At 37.5% G+C, this 21111-nt stretch overlaps 1 protein-coding gene and 1 pseudogene across 4 annotated transcripts in view; one reads left to right on the plus strand and one right to left on the minus strand.

The window, feature by feature from the left end:
* The window catches only part of ZCWPW1 (zinc finger CW-type and PWWP domain containing 1), a 33127-nt gene that overhangs the window by 11290 nt on the left and 726 nt on the right, over positions 1–21111 (plus strand). For all 4 annotated transcript variants that reach the window (XM_039849313.1, XM_039849312.1, XM_039849315.1 and 1 more), the window contains exons 9-17: positions 5263–5379; positions 6118–6238; positions 6867–6942; positions 7357–7461; positions 8378–8458; positions 9086–9152; positions 9568–9659; positions 20104–20164; positions 20651–20785. In XM_039849313.1, the coding sequence (XP_039705247.1) occupies positions 5263–5379; positions 6118–6238; positions 6867–6942; positions 7357–7461; positions 8378–8458; positions 9086–9152; positions 9568–9659; positions 20104–20164; positions 20651–20785 (855 nt within the window). The remainder of the gene's footprint in view (positions 1–5262; positions 5380–6117; positions 6239–6866; positions 6943–7356; positions 7462–8377; positions 8459–9085; positions 9153–9567; positions 9660–20103; positions 20165–20650; positions 20786–21111) is intronic.
* Positions 14851–14962, minus strand: LOC120592044 (uncharacterized; annotated as a pseudogene).

A 21111-nucleotide genomic window follows, 5' to 3' on the forward strand; every position in this document is an offset into this window, starting at 1 on the left:
ACAAAAAGGGAACCCTTGTGCACTGTTGGTGGGATTGCAAATTGGTACAGCCACTATGGAACACTTCGGAGGTTCTTCAAAAAATTAAAAATAGAACTACTTTATCACTCAGCAATTCCACTTCTGGGTATTTATCCAAAGAAAACCAAAACACTAGTGCAAAAAGGTGTATGCCTCCCTATGTTCACTGCAGCACTATTTATAATAACCAAAATATGGAAACAAACTAAATGTTTATCAATAGATGATTAGATAAAGAAGAAGTGGTACACATATACAATGACATTACTCAGTCATCAAAAATGAAAACTAACCATTTGCAACAACATGGATGAACTTAGAGGGTATTATTCTAAGTGAAATAAGTCAGAGAAAGACAAATACCATATGATTTCACTTATACATGTTATCTAAGGAACAAAATAAACTAACAAACAACAAAAACAGACTCATAGATACAGAGAACAAACTGGTGATTGCCACATGATGGGGGTTATGAGGCTGGGTGAAAAAGGTGAAAGGATTAAGAAGTACAAATTGGTAGTTATGAAATAGTCATGGGTATGTAAAGTACAGCATAGGGAATATAGTCAATAATGTAATAACTGTATAGTGCCAGGTGGGTACTAGACTACTCAGAGGGATCATTCATAAATTATATAAATATCTAATCACTATGCTGTGCACCTGAAACTAATATAGAATAATATTGAATGTCAACTCTAATTGAAAAGTAAAAATTAAGAAAAAAGAAAGGAAGAGGTCTGGGTTGGAAATAGAGATGTGGGAGTCATCTGCATCAGTAGGAATTGGTGAAATTTTCCAAGAAGAAAGTGTAGAGAAAGAAGAAAAGAGCATTGAATAAAAAACCCTGGGAGAAAATAATGTTTAGGGTTGAGCAGAGGAAGAGCTGCCTAGGGAGAAAACTAAGATGAACTAAGAGAAAATTCTGAAAGGTAGAAGGAAAACTAGGGGAGTATGTTATTACAGATGCCAGGGGAGTAGAGAATTTCAAGAAGGGGAATATTTAGCTTTGTCAAATGCTACTATAGAGACACCAAAGAGGATAAAGAGTTGAAAATGTTTAATGGATATCACAATTAGGAAGTAGTTAGGGTCTTGATTAGAGCAGTTGGTAAGGATGAATGGCAGGTTATAGTTGGTTGAAGAATACTTTTTCAATTAGTTTAGATGTGAAAACTAGGAGGGAGAAAATGGTAAATAAAGGGGGAAATGGGGGTAGAGTTGAGGAAAAGTTGTCCTTTTAAAAAAAGTATATGTAGCCTGTGCGTTGTGAGCGTATTTATATGCTCAAGGAAAATTATTTGTAGAGAGAGAGAGATTGAAAGGAGTGAGAGGAGAACTAGAGGATTTATTTTTAGTTAGAAAGGACAACTTAGCCTTTGAGATTGGATGGAGGGAAGGTAAGGGTGGATATAGATTTATTTATTCTTTTAACAATAGATATTAATGCCTTATATTATGTACCAGGCACTGTGCTAGTTGCCGGAATTATAGTGTTGAACAAAATAGATAATCTCTGACTTCATAGAATTTACAGTTTTAGTGTATTACACAGATAATAAATATTTTATAGGAAATAACCTTGGTAATATTGGGAAATTTTAGAACAAGAAATAAAGTAGATCGTACAATATATTAGTATGTTTAACATTTTGAAAATAAGTAGACTTAGGTATCTGGAGGAAAACAGCCTTGTGCCAAAAAAACAGAACTTAAAATGTAAGGAACAATGGAATAAACAGTCAGCTAGTGTCTAATAAAATGTATGTATGTAAGTTTAATTATAGAAGCATAATATGGTTTGTGCACACTTGAAAGAAAACTCTAGAAAGACTATGCAGGCACCAAACAAGGTAGTTCAGGGCAATAAACTGCTCCTCGTGTTATTATGACATGATAATATAAGGAACTAGAAGTATTGGTCTAATTTGGGCAGTTGGGTGGTCTGAGTGGTATTGATCCATCTCCTGAACCTCTCAGTATTAGGGCAAGGATTTGATTTTAGATTGGAAGATGAAAATTCACCCCTTAGGAAGTGCTTATGAATCGAATTGTGATTATAGTTAATGTATAAGCTTCTTGCTATAGAAGAACACTGTTTCTTACAGTTGCCAAGGAGAGGTGAGTCTTCCTGGAGTAGAAAATAGAAAGGGGAATATCTGATAAATACATTCAATTTGTGTTAAGTACTGTGAAGGAAACAAATGGAGTATCATGAGAGGAAATAATGGAGACCTGATTAAGACTGGGCCAGTCAGGGAATATGTTTGTAAGGAAATGACATTTAAGCTGAAACCTGAAGGAAGAGTGGGAGTAGGAGAAAGAGTTTGAGGTAGGATGAAGTTTGGCATATTCCAGATACTAAAAGAAAGCTGGTGTGATTGGAGTTCAGAGAGCAGGGGGAAGCAAGGCAGGAAAGTGGCTCTGGATAAATATAAAGAGGTAGGTAGTAATTAGATCAAAAACCATATTACGAAGTGAGAATTTTATTCTAAGTGTATTGGGAAGTCACTGGTAAGTTTTAACAAAGGGAGTGGCATTATTAAATTAATATTTTAAAAAGATTCCTTTGGTGATTAATTGGAGAATAAAGTATGGGAGAACAAGAGTAGATGAGTTAAGAAGTTAGTGCTAGGATCGGATAATTTGGTGGCTTGGATTAGGAGGATGAAAGTGGAGACAGAGAAGTGAAGAACTTAGTAGTGAATTGAATATGGGGAGTGTTATTCTGGCTTGAGCAGTTACATGAAAGGAGGTGGAGAAAGGTGGAGGAAAAGCAAATTTTGGGAATAAGATCAAGCGTTTGGGTTTGGGCCCTTTAGGTTTGAGATCATTGTGAGACATCCAAATAGAGATGTCAAAGAGCAAGGTGGCTATAAGTATCTGGACCTCAGAACAGAGGCTGTTATAATACATCTCTGTGTTGTCAGGTATGAAAATGGATTTCAGAGTTATAGGAACAGGAAAGCTTGCCTCAGGAGAAAGTATAGCATGGAGCAAACACCCATGATTGGGCTTTGGAGCCCCAACATTTAGAGATTGAATGAAGAACAAGGAGAATTCAGTAAAGGAGACTGAGGAGGGTGAAGTACTGAGGAGGGAGCTGCCAGAAAGTTGGGGAGGGAAGACGGGAGAATGAGGGATCATAGAATCCAAGGAAACTGGTGTTTTAAGAATGAATGGTCAATTGAAATGCTTTTAACATGTGTCTATGATATCAGTCTTCATTACCATAGAGTCACATTGTGAGCCTCAAACATAATTTTCAAACATATTGTCTTCTCTTTCTATGTTGTTTGAAAGGAAACTCTTAAGAACTGTTTATTGCTGGCATTGGAAATTTCATCCCAAGCCATAGATATCTAGTTTTCTATCATTAAGATGATTTTTTCCTTACTCATTTCCTCATGAATATTTGTTTTGTTGATCTGTGTTTACTTTTATGGTCCCTAGACCCTTCTTCTATTCTTACTTTCTAGTCTTGTTAGATCATCTCTGTAAACATCTAAAATTATCATTGGCAATGTCTTTTCAGACTAATATATCATTCCCAACAACTACTTAGTGCTTCAAAATTAAGTAACTGAGAAAGTGACCCATAATATGCTTTTCTGAGGGATGATTTCAGTGGGATGGAGGGCATTCCTTATGTTCAGGCATTTAAGGTAAAATTTGGCAATGGGAGAATGGACTTACTAGGGAAACATATTAATTGGTGGTGTTAATTATGAATATATAGTGCCTGGTTTTGTGATTTTTCTCTAGCAACATTCAATTTAAAGAATGTAGGTATAGAAAGGTAGAGTGGGTTGTGTTTTACCAGCTGGGTAGGAGGAAGGACAGAGGGAAAGGGAGTTGAAGATGCCTGCAAGACAATCTAAAGAATCAAAGCTGAGTAAGTACACAGAAAAGAGGTTGCTACTAGATAGAGGGAAGGTAGGATCCAGTGGATCAGAGATCTAGACAAAGCGAAAGTTTCTGTAGAGGTCTTTGAGCAAGTAAAGTGAAAGGATAGGTGGATAAGTGATTTAAGGGAGTGTGTGGTCCCTGTAGATGACTGGGAGGGGCATGTAAGAGCAGGAGTGGGTTACTCAAGGGAAGTGTGGTAACTGAGGTGGTGCGGAGGAAAAGGTCAAGGAATTCAAAGAATGGAGTGCTTTGTGAATTACCCCTGTGGAAACAGTGGTCACTTGGAATAAGGGCAGGAGGTAGAGAGGAGAAGGCTGAACCAGATGCCAGAATCTTTACGAGGAAGATGAGAGGGCAGTGTGGTTCCTTGCATGGACCTCAAGGGAGGAATGGTTTTTATAGAAAGGAGGATAGTAATGGTCTGGAAGTGGCGGTGGGGAGTAAGGATGATGCTGACTCCATTTTCTGGTCTGAGAGACATGAGATGTATGAGAAGGAACCAGTTCCACTTAGAGGGCTGAGGGTGGGGGTGGTGTCAAGTAGAGGCAATGGCAGTATATCACCAGGTTTCAAAAAGGGGATAGAGGTTCATAGAAGAGGTTGAGGATATGTGGACTTTGGTTGCTTTTGTCTGGAATTCAAAAGAACATAGAGGAACAGTTTGGAAGGGGCAAAGGAGAGGCTGTTTGGGGCACTGGTCAACTTAGAAAATGTAGGGATAGAGAAAGATGGGGATGAGTTTGGAAGGTAATGGATGAAAGGAGTGCTTTGTCTTTTAGCAGGGCCTGAAGTAAATAGTTGATTGAGAAATGATGAACTTAAACCTGAGTCTTTTGAAGGGGGTTGAACTCAGGGCTCTTGGTACCAAAGGTTGCAACTTGGTGATTTGGTGTCAGGTAAATCAGTTGAGATTCAGATAGGAACTCTGATGTGCGCAAAAGATGCTGGGTAACCCTTCAAAAGAACTTTTCAGCATTGACATGCTAGCAGAGAATAAGGAACTAGCTAAAAAGATACCAGCTAACCTTTTAAAGAACTCCCAATACAGGAAACATTCCTTTCTGCCCTAGGTGGAGGAGAGACAATAGCATGGTATAGTAGGAAGACTGAAATGTGAGACCTGGATTGTAAGTTCAGCTCTGCCACCAATTTAGACTTATCTTTAGCAAGCCAATTAGCTTCTCTGAGCCTTAGTTTTTCTATTTATATAAGTCAAGGATTGAACTAGTTGATCTCTAAGGCTATGTGACTCTGGTGGATTTTTAGTTGGATTGAAGAAGGAAGAGAATGTTTTTGAGTCTCTCATTTCAGTTTCTTTTCCCATCACAGGTCAATGTCTAGTCTGGGTCCAGTGTTCTTTCCCAAATTGTGAGAAATGGAGGCGGCTTCGTGGGAACATTGACCCCTCAGTCCTTCCAGATAATTGGTCCTGTGACCAGAATACAGGTAGAATAGAGTCAAAATTTTTGTTTTTATGTTTTTATTGTTCTACTCTTTCTTTCTCTGCATGTTTTTTTAGATTAAATATGTCATAGGTATAGTTTCAACTCCAGGGGTTCTTGTAATGTTTGTGAGAGAGATAAATCAAGATAAATCTGGCATAATGGGTTAGAAGAAGACACCCTGAAGACTTATGTTGTGGGAAGGGCATGGAACTTAAATGTATGTTCTGAATGAATTCCATCTTCTTCAGCATTGGTCAGACCCTGTCAATCCTGCTTAGATTATCATTATTGGGTTGGTGGTTAGGAAGGGATATGGGATATATGGAGAAAAGCAGGTGAGAGAGATCTAGTGGCTTAAAAATTCTAAAATGTTTGAAACTACTTTGAAGAGATTATGATAATCTAGTCCAGCCCAATTATTTTACAGATGAGAAAACAGTCTCAGAGAAATTACTGTCGTGATGTTACATAGATGGAAGCAGGGTCAGACAATGGGATATAGGCAGAAGTTTGGAATCTCTTTCTATAGAGTGTAAGGAGGCAGCACTCCTACTTTTCCTGGCCTTAGGCTGGATTTCTTCTCTGGATCTTTGTTCTTTTTCCTCCATGCCTGTCTCCCAGGTGTCTTTTTGGGCCCACCTGCTGCGTATACCAGTTTCTTGGCCTATCCCCTGTCATCATTTAGATTTTCACCTCATGAGGCTCTTTCCTTCCCTTCATTACTTTTCTCTTTTGGCAGACTTGGAGTATAATTGCTGTGACATCCCTGAGGAGACCTGGACAGGGCGTGAGAGTGATGTGGCCTATGCCTCCTACATTCCAGGATCCATCATCTGGGCCAAGCAATATGGTTACCCCTGGTAGGGCACCATAGTATAGTTAGAACATCCTTCATGAACTTAAGAATGGTAGATTAAAACAGGGAAAGAAATGGAAAGCATTTATAATGGAAATGATATCTGCCTTAGAAAGAACATGGGGTAGGGGAAAAATAAAGTACCAAGCTTAGAGGCTTTTGAAAAACGTATATTCTAGAGGTTTCACAGAGGAGGTTGTACCTCCCTGGAAAAAAGAGTCTGACGGTTCTACCCCAAGTGGGTAGAAAGAGGAGGGTTGCTCCAAGGCATTTTTTAAACCTTGAGATATGAGAATTATACAAAATAAAGAGAACATGGAAGGGTAGGATGGATAATTTCTTTGGAAATGTCCTTTGTCAGAAAATTTTGTTCTCAGGTTTCTGGAAGGCCTAGAAGGATAAGATACTTTTACTAGGAAGATTCTGAGCCTTATTTGTACATTGATGGAAGTCACTTCACTTACTTGGTAGTGAGCTCTGGAGGAGATTGACCATGGTGAGGGGTGGTCTATCTTTGAGACCCTTTGCTTGCAAAACACATTGCTTCTTTCTGTACATGTATATTGGTGAGTTTGCATTCTGATCATCTAAACCCTTCCCTTCCATCCCCTATTCCCATCTATCTTCTTCAGGTGGCCAGGCATGGTAGAATCTGATCCTGACCTGGGGGAATATTTTCTTTTTGCTTCTCATCTTGATTCCCTGCCGGTGAGTTTTCCTAGCTCAAGGTAGGTAGGCTCAGGCCAAAGTAATGAACAAATCCATCCTGAAGGATGTAGAGAGTTAGAAACATAGATAGCCAGCAGACACGAACAGAAACAGACATTTAGCTAGAGTGACAAACACAGAAATAAGTATTCACATATAGAAGCAAACTTGTATCTAATTAAATAATTCATTACTAGGATGTTTATGATTTTCATAAACATGCTTTGGTTAGAATTCTTGAGATCAGAATGGAAGAATAATGGAATGAGGTGGGGTAGGTGGGTCAGGCTTAAGGGAGCAGGTAAGATCCATAACCTCCTTCCTCGTTACTCTTCAATTCTTTCCCTGTCTTTTCTGGTTAGAGGATCAAGCAAGGAGGATGAAAATCCATAACAGTGCCATCTTTTATTTCAGTCTAAGTACCACGTGACATTTTTTGGAGAAACAGTTTCTCGTGCTTGGATCCCAGTCAACATGCTAAAGAACTTCCAGGAGCTGTCTCTGGAGTTGGCTAGAGTGGTGAGCAACCCTTGGGGGTCAGTTGTATACAAGGAACTTGAAAACTAAACCTTCCCTTTATTAAACCTGATTTTCTCCCAGGGGAAGCTATTTTGGGGGAAAGTCCCATGTCTGACCAAGTGCACAAGGTTAAGATTATTCATGAGGGACTCTTTTTTCTACCAGGATTTCAGCAGGATAATGATTTTTCTTAGTCTCCTTCTTTGTTTGCGGATGGGAGGCTTTCTTGAAGACTTTGATTTTCTACAGTTTAGCCAAAGCAGGTGTAGCAGAAATGAGGGCACAGATTAATTCAGGTTTCTCAGACTAGGCACTACTGATACTTTGGGACAGATAATTTTTTGTTGTGGAAAGCTGTCTTGTGCACTTAGGGATGTTTAGCAGCATTTCTGTGTTCTGTTAGCATCTAGCCAGTAGCAAACCCCACTCCTAGTTGCGACAACCAAAAAGTTGTCTCTAGATGTTGCCAAATGTCTCCTGGAGAGCAAAACCTCCCCTGGTTGAGAACCATTGAATTAAGTAAATAATAGTTCTTCCTTATGATCACTTTGGTTTCAACCAGCCTTACAAATAAGCATAGACCCAGCAGCTCAGGGGCCTTAGAAAATCAGGCAGTGAGTATTAAATCAAGCTTAAAAGTGTGATCACCTGAACTCCTTTAATCTTACCTTTTGAAATTTCCATGGGATTTAACCAAAGTGTTGGTTGAAAATATTTCTAGGAATTTGTGAAAAGTTTGTTGGGCAGGGAGTAGATAAGAGGGCATTGTGTCTCTGAGCTCAGAAGTTAATAGCAGTATCATGTCAATACCAGGAACTGGAAATAAATTTAGTTAAAGATAGTGTCTGGTGAGTAGCAGTATGATGTGGTCACTTCTCTAATATTTATCATTGACTCTGATCTTCTTCCATTTCAGAAGTGCAGGAACAAGGACTGTAGCAACAAACTGAAGGCAGCCCTGATAATGGCTCAAGAGGCAGAACAGATCAGTATTCAGGTGAGAGAGGACCACATACCTGCTCCTCTTTGAGACTTGGGACCCAAAGCAAACCATGCACTCTCTCTACTGCAGAAAACCAGTTTGTTCTTCCCCATTACATAGTCTTAGTCTTAGAACTACATAATCTTTTCTTCCCAGGCCATATTCCCTTGATTCCTCAGCTCATCCATTCTTTTCTCTACCCTTGGACAAATGAGACTTCTCTCAGCCCAGACAGAGACAGTTTGTGATAGGAGGCATTCTCCTGTCAATTCTTAGATGTATGTACCCTAACCTCTCTTTTATGCAGAGTCAGTTTTTATCCTCAAATTCTGCCTTTGGGAGTGGGATGGAGAATGACAAACAGTGAATTTCCCCTTCCCAGTTATTTACGGAATTATATATTGGAAAAAGATTATATTATAATATATTATGTATATGTTATAATAGTATATTATTACATATTATTTTACTATAATATAATAGTTAATCTCCACAAAAATCTAGATAAATCTAATGTGAAATTTCAAGTGAAAGTGGTATGGAATATGAATAAAAAACCCATAACTAAAATCTTTAAGACAGAGGACAGCAATAGTCCCTGGGAGAGTAGTGGATGGTGCTTTTGTTTCTTGGTTCCCTCAGGAAAGGGTTAACTTGTTTGGTTTCCGGAGCCGATACAATGGAGCTGACAATGGTGGGGAAGAAAAAGGTAAGATAAGTCAGAGGAATGAGGACTAAAGTGGGAGAGGAGGGATTCTTTTATGAGGGCAGTAGCTGAAGCTTTTATTTATATCTGATGCCATCAACCCAGTTCTGGATTCTATAATAGGAGGTTTTCCATGAATGCCATTGGCCAAGTGTGTGGAATGGATAGATGGATGGACAAATGGAGAGAGGAACTGAGGGGAAGAAGGAGGTGGAGCGGGGTGGGGGTGCATATTGACTAATGATGGGACTTTGAAAAGAGTAGAACCATGATAATCTAGGATCATGTTTTACGGAGAGAATACCCCTTGGACATGAAAGTAGAGTTAGAAGACTGATTCTCTGGGACTGGTTTTATTAACTCATCACCTAATTTATTGGATAAATGATTTAGCCTTTCCTTCCTAATCCTATTCTAGACTTAATGCTCTCTAGAGCTAACAGCCCAGATTCCTTCTTGGAGAAAGAAAAGGAAGAGTCCGAGTTGGAGGAGGAGGAGGAAGAAAAAAAAGTAAGATCTTTGAGATTCCTTTTAGGAGATTTCTATAGGGTGTCTGATTGGCATGGCTTTACATTTATTTACTAAGGAACTGTCCTGTCCCTGCCTCAGGGTAGCCATGACTGATTGGTCTTATCTTTTAGATGTCTCCAGGGAAGGAGACTCTCCTCTTTCCTCAGTTATTCTCTCTAATATATCACATCTCTAGGAACTTATTTCTTGATTTTCATCCCAGTTCCTACTAGGATATAGTTCTTTGATTCTTACTGGAGCAATTTCAGAGAATAGCAGATTGCCTCTCTTCACTCTTCCTTCTCCCCTATGAGGACACTTAGGATATTCACTCACTTGTTTCCTTAGTCTCTTTTCAGGACATGAAATATAGATTTGTTTTTCACATTAAAGAGATTTGTTAGAGTGCTGTTAGATTCATAGCAAAATTGAGATGAAGGCACATATAGTTCTCATATACCCCCTGCCCCCAAACATGCATAGCTTCCTCCATTATCAACATCCCCCACCAAAGTGGTGCATTTGTTATAATCAGTGACCCTACATTGACATATTATGATTACCCAAAGTTCATAATTTACATTAGGATTCACTCTTGGTGTTGTACATTCTGTGGGTTTGGACAAATGTATCAATGACATGTATCCATCATTATAGTATAATATAGAGTGTTTTTACTAACCTAAAAATCCAATGTTTTTCACCTATGCATCTCTCCCTACCCCATATCCCACACCCTCTGACAACCACTGATCTTTTTACTGTCTCCATAGTTTTACCTTCTCCAGAATGTTATATATATGGAATAATACAGTATGTAGCCTTTTCAGACTGGCTTCTTTCACTTAGAATTTTGCATTTAAAATTCTTCCATGTCTTTTCATGGCTTGATGGCTTATTTTTTTTTCTGAACAATATTCCATTTTTTAGATGTACTACTGTTTATCCATTCAACTACTGAAGGATGTCTTGCTTCTATGTTTGGGAAGTTATGAATAAAGTTGGTATAAATATCTGTGTACAGGTTTTGTAGGAACTTAAGTTTTCAACTTTTTTGGGTAAATACCAAGGAGCTTGATTGCTGGATCATATGGTACGAGTATGTTTAGTTTTGTAATCACTAAACTGTCTTCCAAAGTGGCTATATCATTCATTGTACATTACCACCAGCAGTGAATAAAAATTCCTATTGCTCCACATCCTTGCCAGCATGAGATGTTAGTGTTTTGGATTTTGGCTACTCTTTTTTTCTCAGTCTGTGGCTTGCGTTCTAATTCTCTTGACATTGTATTTTGTAGAGCAGAAGTTTTTAATGTTAATGAAGTCCAGCCGATCAATTATTTCTTTCATGGTCTTGTGCCTTTGGTATAGATAAAAAGTTTTTTCCATACACAGGTTATCTAGATTTTCTCTACGTTATTAACTCCATGATATTTTCTATAAGTTTAATAGTTTTTAATTTTACACTTAGATCTATAATATGTTTGGAGTTCATTTTCATGACGGTCATAAGATCAGTGTCTAGATATTTTTTTTTTTGCATGTGCATATTCATTTCTTCCAGCATTATTTGTTGAAAAGACGGTCTTTACTCTATTTAATTGCCTTTGTTCCATGTTAAAGATTAGCTGACTATATTTATGTGGGTCTATTTCTGGGCTCTCTTTTCTGTGCCACTGACCAATTGGTCTATTCTTTTGTAAAACCACACTGTTTTGATTACTGTAGCTTCATAGTAAGTCTTGAAGTTAGCTAGGGTCAGTCCTCCAACTTTTGTTCTTCTCCTTCAATATTGAGTTGGCTATTCTGGCTTTTTTGCCTTTCCATATAAACTTTAGAATCAGTTTGTTGATGTCCACAAAATAAATTGCTACAATTTTGATTTGAATTGCACTGACTATAAATCAGGCTGGGAAAACCTAACATCTTGACAATATTGATTTTTCCTATCCACAAATATGGAATATCTCTTCATTTATTTAGTTCTTTGATTTCATTCATCAGTTTTGTAGTTTTCCTCATATAGACCTTGTACATATTTTGTTAGATTTATTCCCAAGTATTTCATTTTTTGATGCTAATATAGATGGTATTGTGTTTTTATTTATAAAATGCCACTTGTTCATTGCTGGCATATAGTAAAGTGAATTTTGTATAATATTAACCTTGTATTCTGCAGCCTTGCTATAATTGCTTATTAGTTCTTGGAGTTTTTTGTCAATTTTTTTGGATCATCTATATAAACCATGATGTCATCTGTAAACAAAGACAGTTTTAGTTCTTCCTTCCCAATCTCTATACCTTTTATTTCCTTTTGTCTTTTAATATGCTGTTGAAAAGGAGTGGTGAGAGGGGACATCCTTGTCTTGTTCCTAATCTTAGTAGGAGAGCTTCTAGTTTCTCACTATTAAGTATGATATTAGTTGTAAGTTTTGTGGATATTCTTTATCAGGTTGAAGAAATTCCTCTCTGTTCCTAGTTTACTGAGATTTTTGCCATGAGTTTGTGTTGGATTTTGTCAAATACATATTCTCTATATATTGATATTATCATGGATTTTTCTTTTTAAGCTATTAATGTGATGGGTTGTGATGGGTTGTGATAATTGACTATCAAATGTTGAACCAACTTTACATGCCTTGGATGAATCCTTCTCGTTCATGGTATATAACTCTTTTTCTACATTGTTGAATTTTATTTGATAATATTTCATTGAAGATTTTTATATCTCTGTTAATAAAAAAAATTGGTCTAAGTTTTCTTGCATTTTTCAGGCTTTGGTATTAGGGTAATGCTTGTCTCATACAATGAGTTAGAAAGTATTCTGTTTCTATTCTCTGAAAGAGATTATAGAGAATTTTAACTGTTTGGTAGAATTCACCAGTGAACCATCTGGGTAAACTTTGTGTTTTGGAAGGTTATTAATTATTGATTCAATTTCTTTAATGCCTATGCAGGTTGTTGTTTTTTTTCTTGTGTGAGTTTTGGCAGATTGTGTCTTTTAAGGAGTTGGTCCGTTTTATTTTGGTTATCAAATTTGTAGGCATAGAGTTTTTCATAGTATTCCTTTATTATCCTTTCAATGTCCATGGGATCTATAGTGATGTCCCCTCTTTAATTTCTGATATTAGTAATTTGTTTCCTTTTTCTTTTTTTCTTAGCTAACCTGACTAGAGGCTTATCACTTTTATTGATTTTTTTTCAAAGAACCAGCTTTTAGTTTTGATTTTCTCTACTGATTTCCTTTTTTCAGTTTTATTGATTTCTGTTCTAATTCTTATTCCTTTTCTCCTCCTTACTTTGCTTTTTTTTCTAGCTTCCTAAGGTTGAAACTTAGATTATTTATTTCAGATCTTTCTTCTTTTCTAATATATGCATTCAATGCTATAAATTTCCCTCTAAGCACTGCTTTTACTACATCCCACAAATTTTGATAAGTTGTGTTTTTATTTTCATTTAGTTTAATATATTTTTAAATTTCTCTTGAGATTTCTTCTTTGACCTATGTATTATTTAGAAGTGTGTTGTTTTATTTCCACATATTTTGAGATTTTCCAATTATCTTTCTGTTGTTGATTTCTAGTTTAATTCTGTTGTGGTTTGAGAGCAGACATTCACTGATTTCTATTCTTTTAAATTTGTTAACTTGTGTTTTATGGGCCAGAATGCGGTCAGTCTTGGTGAATGCTTCCATTTGAGCTTGAGAAGAATGTGTATTCTGCTGTTATTGGGTAAAGTAGTCTATAGATGTCAATTATATCCAGTTGATTGATGTTGTTGTTGAGTTTAACTATGCCTTTACTTATTTTCTGCCTGCTAGATCTGTTCATTTCTGACAGAGAGGTGTTGAAGTCTCTAACTATGATATTGGATTCAGCTATTTTTCTTTGCAGTTCTGTCAGTTTTTATCTCGTGTATTTGGTATTCTGGTGTTAGGCATATATACTTTGAGTGTTGTGTGTTCTTAGAGAATTGACCCCCTTATTATTATGTAATGCCTTCCTTAATCCCTGATAATATTCCTTGCTTCTAAATCTACACTATCTGAAATTAATATAGCTACTCCTATTTTCTTTTGACTAGTGTTAGCATGGTATATTTTTCTTCATCCATTTACTTTTGCAATCTACATGTGTCTTTATATTTAAAGTGGTTTTCTTGTAGGCAAGACCCAACATATGGTTGGGTCTTGTTTTTTCATCTTTTCTGACAATCTGAGCTTCCTGGATCTGTGGGTTGGTGTCTAACATTAATTTAGGGAAATTCTCAGTCATTATTATTTTTAGTATTTCTTTAGTTTCTTTCTCATTTTTTTCTCCTTCTAGCATTCTTTGTATGCTTATGTTGCACATTTTGTAGTTGTCCCACGATCTGTGGATTTTTTTTCAGTTTTTGTTCTTTTTGCTATCGAGTTTTGAGGGTTTCTGTTGAGATATTCTCAAGCTCAGAGATTCTTTCCTCAGCTATGTCCAGTCTACTAATAAGCCTGTCAAAGGCATTCTTCATTTCTGTGTTTTTGATCTCTAAAATTTCCTTTTGATTCTTTAAGGAATTCTGTCTCTTTGCTTACATTATCCTTCTGTTCTTGCATGCTGTCTTCTTTAACCATTAGAGCCTTTGCATATTAATCATATTTGCTTTGAATTTCCAGTCTGATAATTCCATGCCATGTTTGGTTTAATAGTTGCTCTGTGTCTTCAAATTGTTTTTTTGCTTTTTGATATGCCTTGTAGTTTTTTTCTTGATTGCCAGACATGATGTACCAGGTAAAGGAACTGTGGTTAATATGCCTTTAGTAATGTGGTGGTAAAATGTCAGGCGAGGGAAGTGTTCTGTAGTCCTATGATTAGGTCTCAGTCTTTTAATGAACCTATGCCTCTGGACTGTGAACTTCACAAGTGTATTTGTATCATCTTCAATTTCTTTCTTCAATGAGTTATAATTTTCCAAGGACAGATCTTTCACCTCCTTGGTTAAATTTTATTATTGTTTTTAATGCAGTTGTAAATAGGGTTGTTTTCTTAATTTCTCTTTCTGATTGTTTATTATTGGTATATAAAAGTGCAACTGATTTTTGAATATTAATTTTGTATCCTGCTACTTTAGTGAATTTGTTTATCTGTTCTAACAGTTTTTTTTTTTGTGGAATCTTTTTTTCAAACCTTAATTTAATTAGTTAATTAATTATTTTAGCCTATAGCACCTAGTGTTACTCTCCCATCTAAGTACTAACCAGGCCCAACCCTGCTTAGCTTCCGAGATCAGACGAGATCAGGCGTGTTGAGGGAGGTATGGCCGTAGACTTTTTTTGTGGAATCTTTAGAGTTTTCTATATATAGTATCATGTCATCTGCAAATAATGACAGTTTTACTTCTTCCTTTCCAGTTTGGATGCTTTTTATTTCTTTTATTTGTCCTAGCTGTGGCTAGGACTTCCAAAACCATATTGAATACAAGTAGTGAAAGTAGACATCCTTGTCTTGTTTCTGATCTTAAGGAAAATGTTTTTAACTTTTCCCCATTAAGTGTGATGTTAGCTGTGGGTTTGTCATATATGGCCTTTATTATGTTGAGGTATGTTCCCTCTATTCCCACTTTGCTGAGAGGTTTTTTTAATCATAAGTGGATGTTGGATTTTGTCAAACACTTTTTCTGCATCTATTGATATGATCATATAATTTTCATCTTTCAATTGGTTAAAGTAATGTATCACATTAATCGATTTGCAGATATTGAATCAATCTTGCATTTCAGGAATAAATCCAACTTAATCATGGTGTATGATCTTTTTAATGTATTCCTGAATTCAGTTTGCTAATATTTTGTTGAGGATTTTGTGTTCATCAGAGATATCGGCCTATAATTTTCTTTTTTGTAATGTCTTTGTCTGGTTTTGGAATCAAGGTAATGGGGGCCTTGTAGAATGAGCTTGGAAGCTTTCCATCCTCTTGAATTCTTTGGAATAATTTGAGAAGAATAGGTGTTAATTCTTCTTTGAATGTTTGGTAAAATTTACCTGTGAAGTCATCTGGTCCAGGACTTTTGTTTTCTGGAAGTTTTTTTTTTTTTTTTTTTATTACTGATTCAATTTCATTGGTAGTAATCGGTCAGTTCAGACTTTCTGTTTCTTCTTGACTTAGTCTTGGAAGATTGTATGTTTCTATGAATGTATCTATTTCCTCTAGATTGTTCAATTTGTTGGCGTATAATTGTTCATAGTATTTTCTTATAATCCTTTTTTATTTCTGTGGAGTCAGTTGTCATTTCTTTTTTTTCATTTCTGATTTCTCTTGATGAGTCTGGTTAAAGCTTTATCAATTTGTTTATCTTTTCAAAGAACCAACTCTTGGTTTCATTGATCTTTTTTATTGTTTTTTTTTTTTTTTTAGATTCTATTTTGTTTATTTCTGCTCTGGCTTTCATTGTTTCCTTCCTTCTACTCACTTTGGGCTTTATTTCCTGTTCTGTTTCTAGTTCCTTTAGGAGTAAAGTTAGATTGTTTATTTGCAATTTTTCTTGCTTCTTGAGGTAGGTCTGTATTGCTATGAATATCACTCTTAGGAATGTATTTGCTGTGTCCCATAGATTTTGGATTGTTGTAATTTTGTTTTCTTTTGCATCTAGATATCTTTTGATTTCTTCCTTGATCTCATTGTTAGCCCACTCATTGTTTAGTAGCATGTTATTTAGCCTCCTTGTGTTTGTGTATTTTTCATTTTTTTTCTTGTAATTGACCATTGTGGTCAGAGAAGATGCTTGATATAATTTCAGTTTTCTTAAATTTACTGAGACTTGATTTTTGGCCTGACATGTGTTTCATCTTGGAAAATGTTCTATGTTCACTTGAGAACAATGTACATTCTGCTGCTTTGGGGTAAAATACTCTAAAAATATCAATTAAATTTATCTGGTCTAATGTATCATTTAAGGCTGCTGTTTTCTTGTTGGTTTTCTATCTGGAAGATCTGTCCATGGGTGTCAATAGGGTGTTAAAGTACCCTACTATGACTATTACTGTTGATCTCTCCCTTTATGTCTATCAATATTTGCTATATATATTTAGGTGCCCCTATGTTGGGTGCATAAATGTTTACTAGGGTTATATACTCTTGTTGGAGTGATCCTTTTATCATTATGTAATGTCCTTCCTTGTCTCTTATTATAGTCTTTGTATTAAAGTCTATTTTGTGTGATATAAGTATTACTACCCTAGCTTTTTTTTCCATTTCCATTTGCATAAGGTATCTTTTTCCACCTCTTTACTTTAAGTTTGTATGTGTCTTTTGATCTGAATGGATCTCTTTTAGACAGAATATAAATGGGTCTTGTTTTCTTATCCATTCGGCTACCCTGTGTCTTTTGATTGGAGTATTTAATCTATTTACGTTTAAAGTGTTTATTGATAGGTACATAATTATTGCCATTTTATTATTCATATATACGTGTTTTCCCCTCCTCCTTTTTCTTAAAGAAGTCCCTTTAACATTTCTTGTAATACTGGCTTTGGTAATGAATTTCCTTAGCTTTTTCCTGTCAGAGAAGGTCTTTATCTCACCTTCAATTTTAATTGATAGCCTTTCTGGGTAGAGTAGTTTTGGTTGTGGGTTCTTGCTTTTCATCATTTTGATTTTTGTGCCAATCCTTTCTTGCCTGCAAAGTTTCTGTTGCAAGATCAGCTGCCTTTCTCTTTCTGCTTTTAGGATTCTCTGTGTGTTTTAATTATGATGTGTCTTGGTGTGGGTCAGTTTGGGTTCACCTTGTTTGGGACTCTGCTCTTTCTGGACTTGTATGTCTATTTCCTTCACCAGGTTAGGGAAGGTTTCAGTCATTATTTTCTCAAATAGGTTCTCAATTCCTTGCTTTATTTTCTGTTTTCTCCTTCTGGTACTCCTGTGATCCGAACGTTGTTACACTTGATGTTGTCCCAGAGGTCTCTTAAATCCTTTTCTCTTTTTGCTATTGTGATTGGATGTTTTCTGTTACCTTGTCTTCTAAATCCCTGACTTGATCCTCTGCTTCATCCAATCTACTGTTGATTCCTTCTAGTGTAGTCTTCATTTCTGACTGTTTTTCTTTTTAATGATTACTTGTTCTTTTTTATGCTTACTATCTCCTTCCTGAAGTTCTCATTGAGCTAATCTATACTTTCCTTAAGTTCATTTGAACTTTGTATCTGGTAGGTTCCTTGCCTCCATTTCATTTAGTTCTTTTTCTGGAGCTTTTACTATTCTTTCATTTGGGACATTTTCTTTGTTTTCTTATTTTTTCCCCCTCCCCCTTTGTTTTCTTATTTTGACTACCTCTCTGTATTCATTTCTATGTATTAGGTAGATCTGCTATGTCTCCCAGTTTTAGCCAGGTAGCCTTATGCAGTAGGTGTCCTGTGTGGCCCGGTGGCTCAGTCTCCCTGATCACCTGAGCCAGGTGCTCCAGTAGTGACTCTCATGTGGTTGTGTGTGCCCTCTTGTTGTAGTTGAGCTTTGATTGTTGTTGGTACAATTAAGGATCAACTACAACAGTGAGTAGGATCGACTCTCAGGCTGCCTTGCTGTGAGGATTGGCCACGCCCATATCATATGAGCTGCTGTGCAGAGGCTGATCCTCTAGAGTGGGGTTCACCCCAGTGGGTTCATGTGTCTGTTGAGACCACTCTTTGGGTTTGCTGCTTGTGGAGCTAATCAGGTGGTGCTCTGCTGAGATCTAACGCTAGCCTCTGGATGTGTTGGTTTCTAAAGCCCCTTGGGAGAGGCTTCTGTGCAGGCCAAGGTAGGAGCTAAAAAGCTATCCATGTTTGGTTGCTGACTGAAGTGAACCTGGGGATATGTAGGAGAGGCCAAATGGTGAACTGAGGCCGACTACCACCAGTACCGGGCCTGGGGCAGCTCATCAAAAGGCCAGGGGCACCCCCAGGCCTGAGACTGCCTGCTAGGTGCCTCGGGAGTACCAGGGTTGGATGAGGCAGGGTCAAGGGAGTCACCAGGGTGGGGCAAATGGTGTTCTCCAGGTTGGTGCATATTCAGATTTATTGCCAGTGCTGAGCCTATGGTCACTCTCAAAAACATAGCTCACACAGAGGCCAGCTGCTGCCCTCTTTGGGCCCATAGACCTCCAAGATTTGTTCAAGAAATGCTGTACCTAGAGCTGGGGCTGGTTGCCTGCCACTGGAAATGTCTTTCAAGATGCATGAGCTGAGGCCTGCTGATTGCTGAGAATCCAGGGTAAGGCTGTTTGCCCAGTAACCAACCAAAATTGCTACCAGGCAATTTTTGATTTGGTTGGGGAGGTGTCTCTGGTGGAGTGAGCAGATCTCACCAGGCCAATGCAGATTCAGTTTTGGCCATGTGGAGGGAAGGATCAACACAGGCAAGATGGTGCTTACTTGCAGGCTGCACAAGAGGAGGACTCAACAAAAGTATAATAGTGGTTGTCCCTCTAGCCCTCACCCTGAAGTCACACAACTCAGTCTTTCCCTGTATGTCTCTGTTACCCCCGAGCTGCTATTCCTCCACAGGAGCCCAGGGTGAGTGCCTGCAAGTGAGTGACACTGTGTGTGGGCCCTTTAAGGGGACATCTGGATTTCCAGCTGTCTTCCATCTTACATGGATGCCTGGACTTTCCACTGGTTTTCATAACAAGGTCTCCTCTTCCCGGCACCAGAAACCTGGGTTGGGGAGCCTCAGTGTGGGGCTGGGACCCCTTGCTCCTCTTGGTGGGGGGCAGCCTCCACAGCCGAGATATCCCTCCTGATGCTCAACTACCATATGTGGGTATAAGACCAGCCTGTTTTGTGGCTCCACCCCTCCTACCAGTCTCGATGTGGTCTCTATATTCTCGGTTATAGGAGTTCTGTTCAGCTAGTCTTCAGATCATTCTCCATGTTGACTGTTTAATAATTCAGTAGCAATTTTAGTGTGGCCATGGGAGAAGGCATGCACAGTGTTTACCTACCCTGCTATCTTGACCAGAATCCTCTGTCTGTCTCTTCAGTCTTGAAGGTAGCAGTTTGTCCTATGTCCTCACCTCATTTACATATCCAAGAAGAATTGTTGATTTTTAGTCTGTTTAGCTTTTTAGTTGTTATTAGAACAGAGCGGTAACTTTCCAAGCTCTTTACATATAGAACTGGAAACTGAAACTGGAAACTGAAGTTCTAAAGTATAGATTTTCACATTCTCTTTTAATTTTTAATTTACCAATATTTTTCATTTTGTGGCCTACCTTTCTGTCTCTTGTGCAGAAAGCCTTGCAGTAACTAATATCAAATAGATATTAGTATAGGAAGGATGATCATTTTTATCTTTGTTATCATTGATTAAAACAGTATCAGGCTCATATAACCTAATTTGACTGTCCCTCCACCCATCATTTCTGTAGCATCCTACTCTATTAAAAACACAGTCATGTGATTTCATTATCTTCTTTTATTTTTTTCTCTCATCCTTAGGATCCAACTTTGCTCAGTCCCAAGACAGCCAAAATTCAGGCAAAAAAAACCAAGGCAAGAGGTAAGCAAGCTAGGTGGAAATGGGACATGTGCTACACTTAAGGCAGGGCAGAAACAGAGAGTGGAAGGGGTCTGCAGGTAGCTGGACCTTACTGATGGTCTCAGCTTTAGAACCCGAGAAAACAGGCAAGTTTCATGCTAGTGTCACTGGAGAAGCTTTAGCCTCCTCACTTTTGGATATTGAATTATAAAATCTTAGATTATAGTTGGAACGAGTGTTTTAAATTCTTAGCCAAGAAGGATGACTTCATGGAGAAGGCAGGTTCTAAGGAGAACTATAAAGAGAAGATGATCCAAGGAAGAAAAAAAAAAAGAAATATTTGGGGAGTGGCGGGGGGCGGGGAACCGAGAGAATTTACTAGATTAAGATTTGCAGAAGATGCAGAGCAGAGACTTAAATATGGGGAGTCCATAGACCCTTTCCAATCTGTCATTTAGAGAGAAATAAACAAGTGTCCTTGATGGATGGGGGTTGGGGGTGATACAGGCATAGCAGATGGACGAGATGGGACCTCGCAAAGGAAGGCCATGAAGAGATCTCTGGTAAATGAACCTGCAGCTGCTCTTGTACCCATAACGGGAAGGAAAGAAGTGCATGGGAATTCGGATCCTGACCAGTCAGGTAAGGCTGTAGACTTGGGAAAAACTGTGGGGAAGTGAGGTTCAAGTCTGCATCTCCCCTTCCTAGAATTATTTAAATAGAATTATTTAAAAATAATTCTGCAACTTTTAATATCTTTAAAAAGGACAAAACTTAGGCCAAAAGGGTATCTCTCAGATTGTAGAATGCAGCACACACTATAGAAACATAACGGTTATTGGTATGATGTGATCCAAGGATAGAAGAATGGTTAGGAGGCAGGAACTAATATTTATTGAGTATTGCCATGTACTGGCTAGATACATATTTTCATGTTTATTTTCTTTATTTTTTTTTTCAATATTTCT

This window comes from Pteropus medius, unplaced genomic scaffold (assembly GCF_902729225.1).
Source record: "Pteropus medius unplaced genomic scaffold, Ma_sr-lr_union100, whole genome shotgun sequence".
NCBI lineage: Eukaryota > Metazoa > Chordata > Mammalia > Chiroptera > Pteropodidae > Pteropus > Pteropus medius.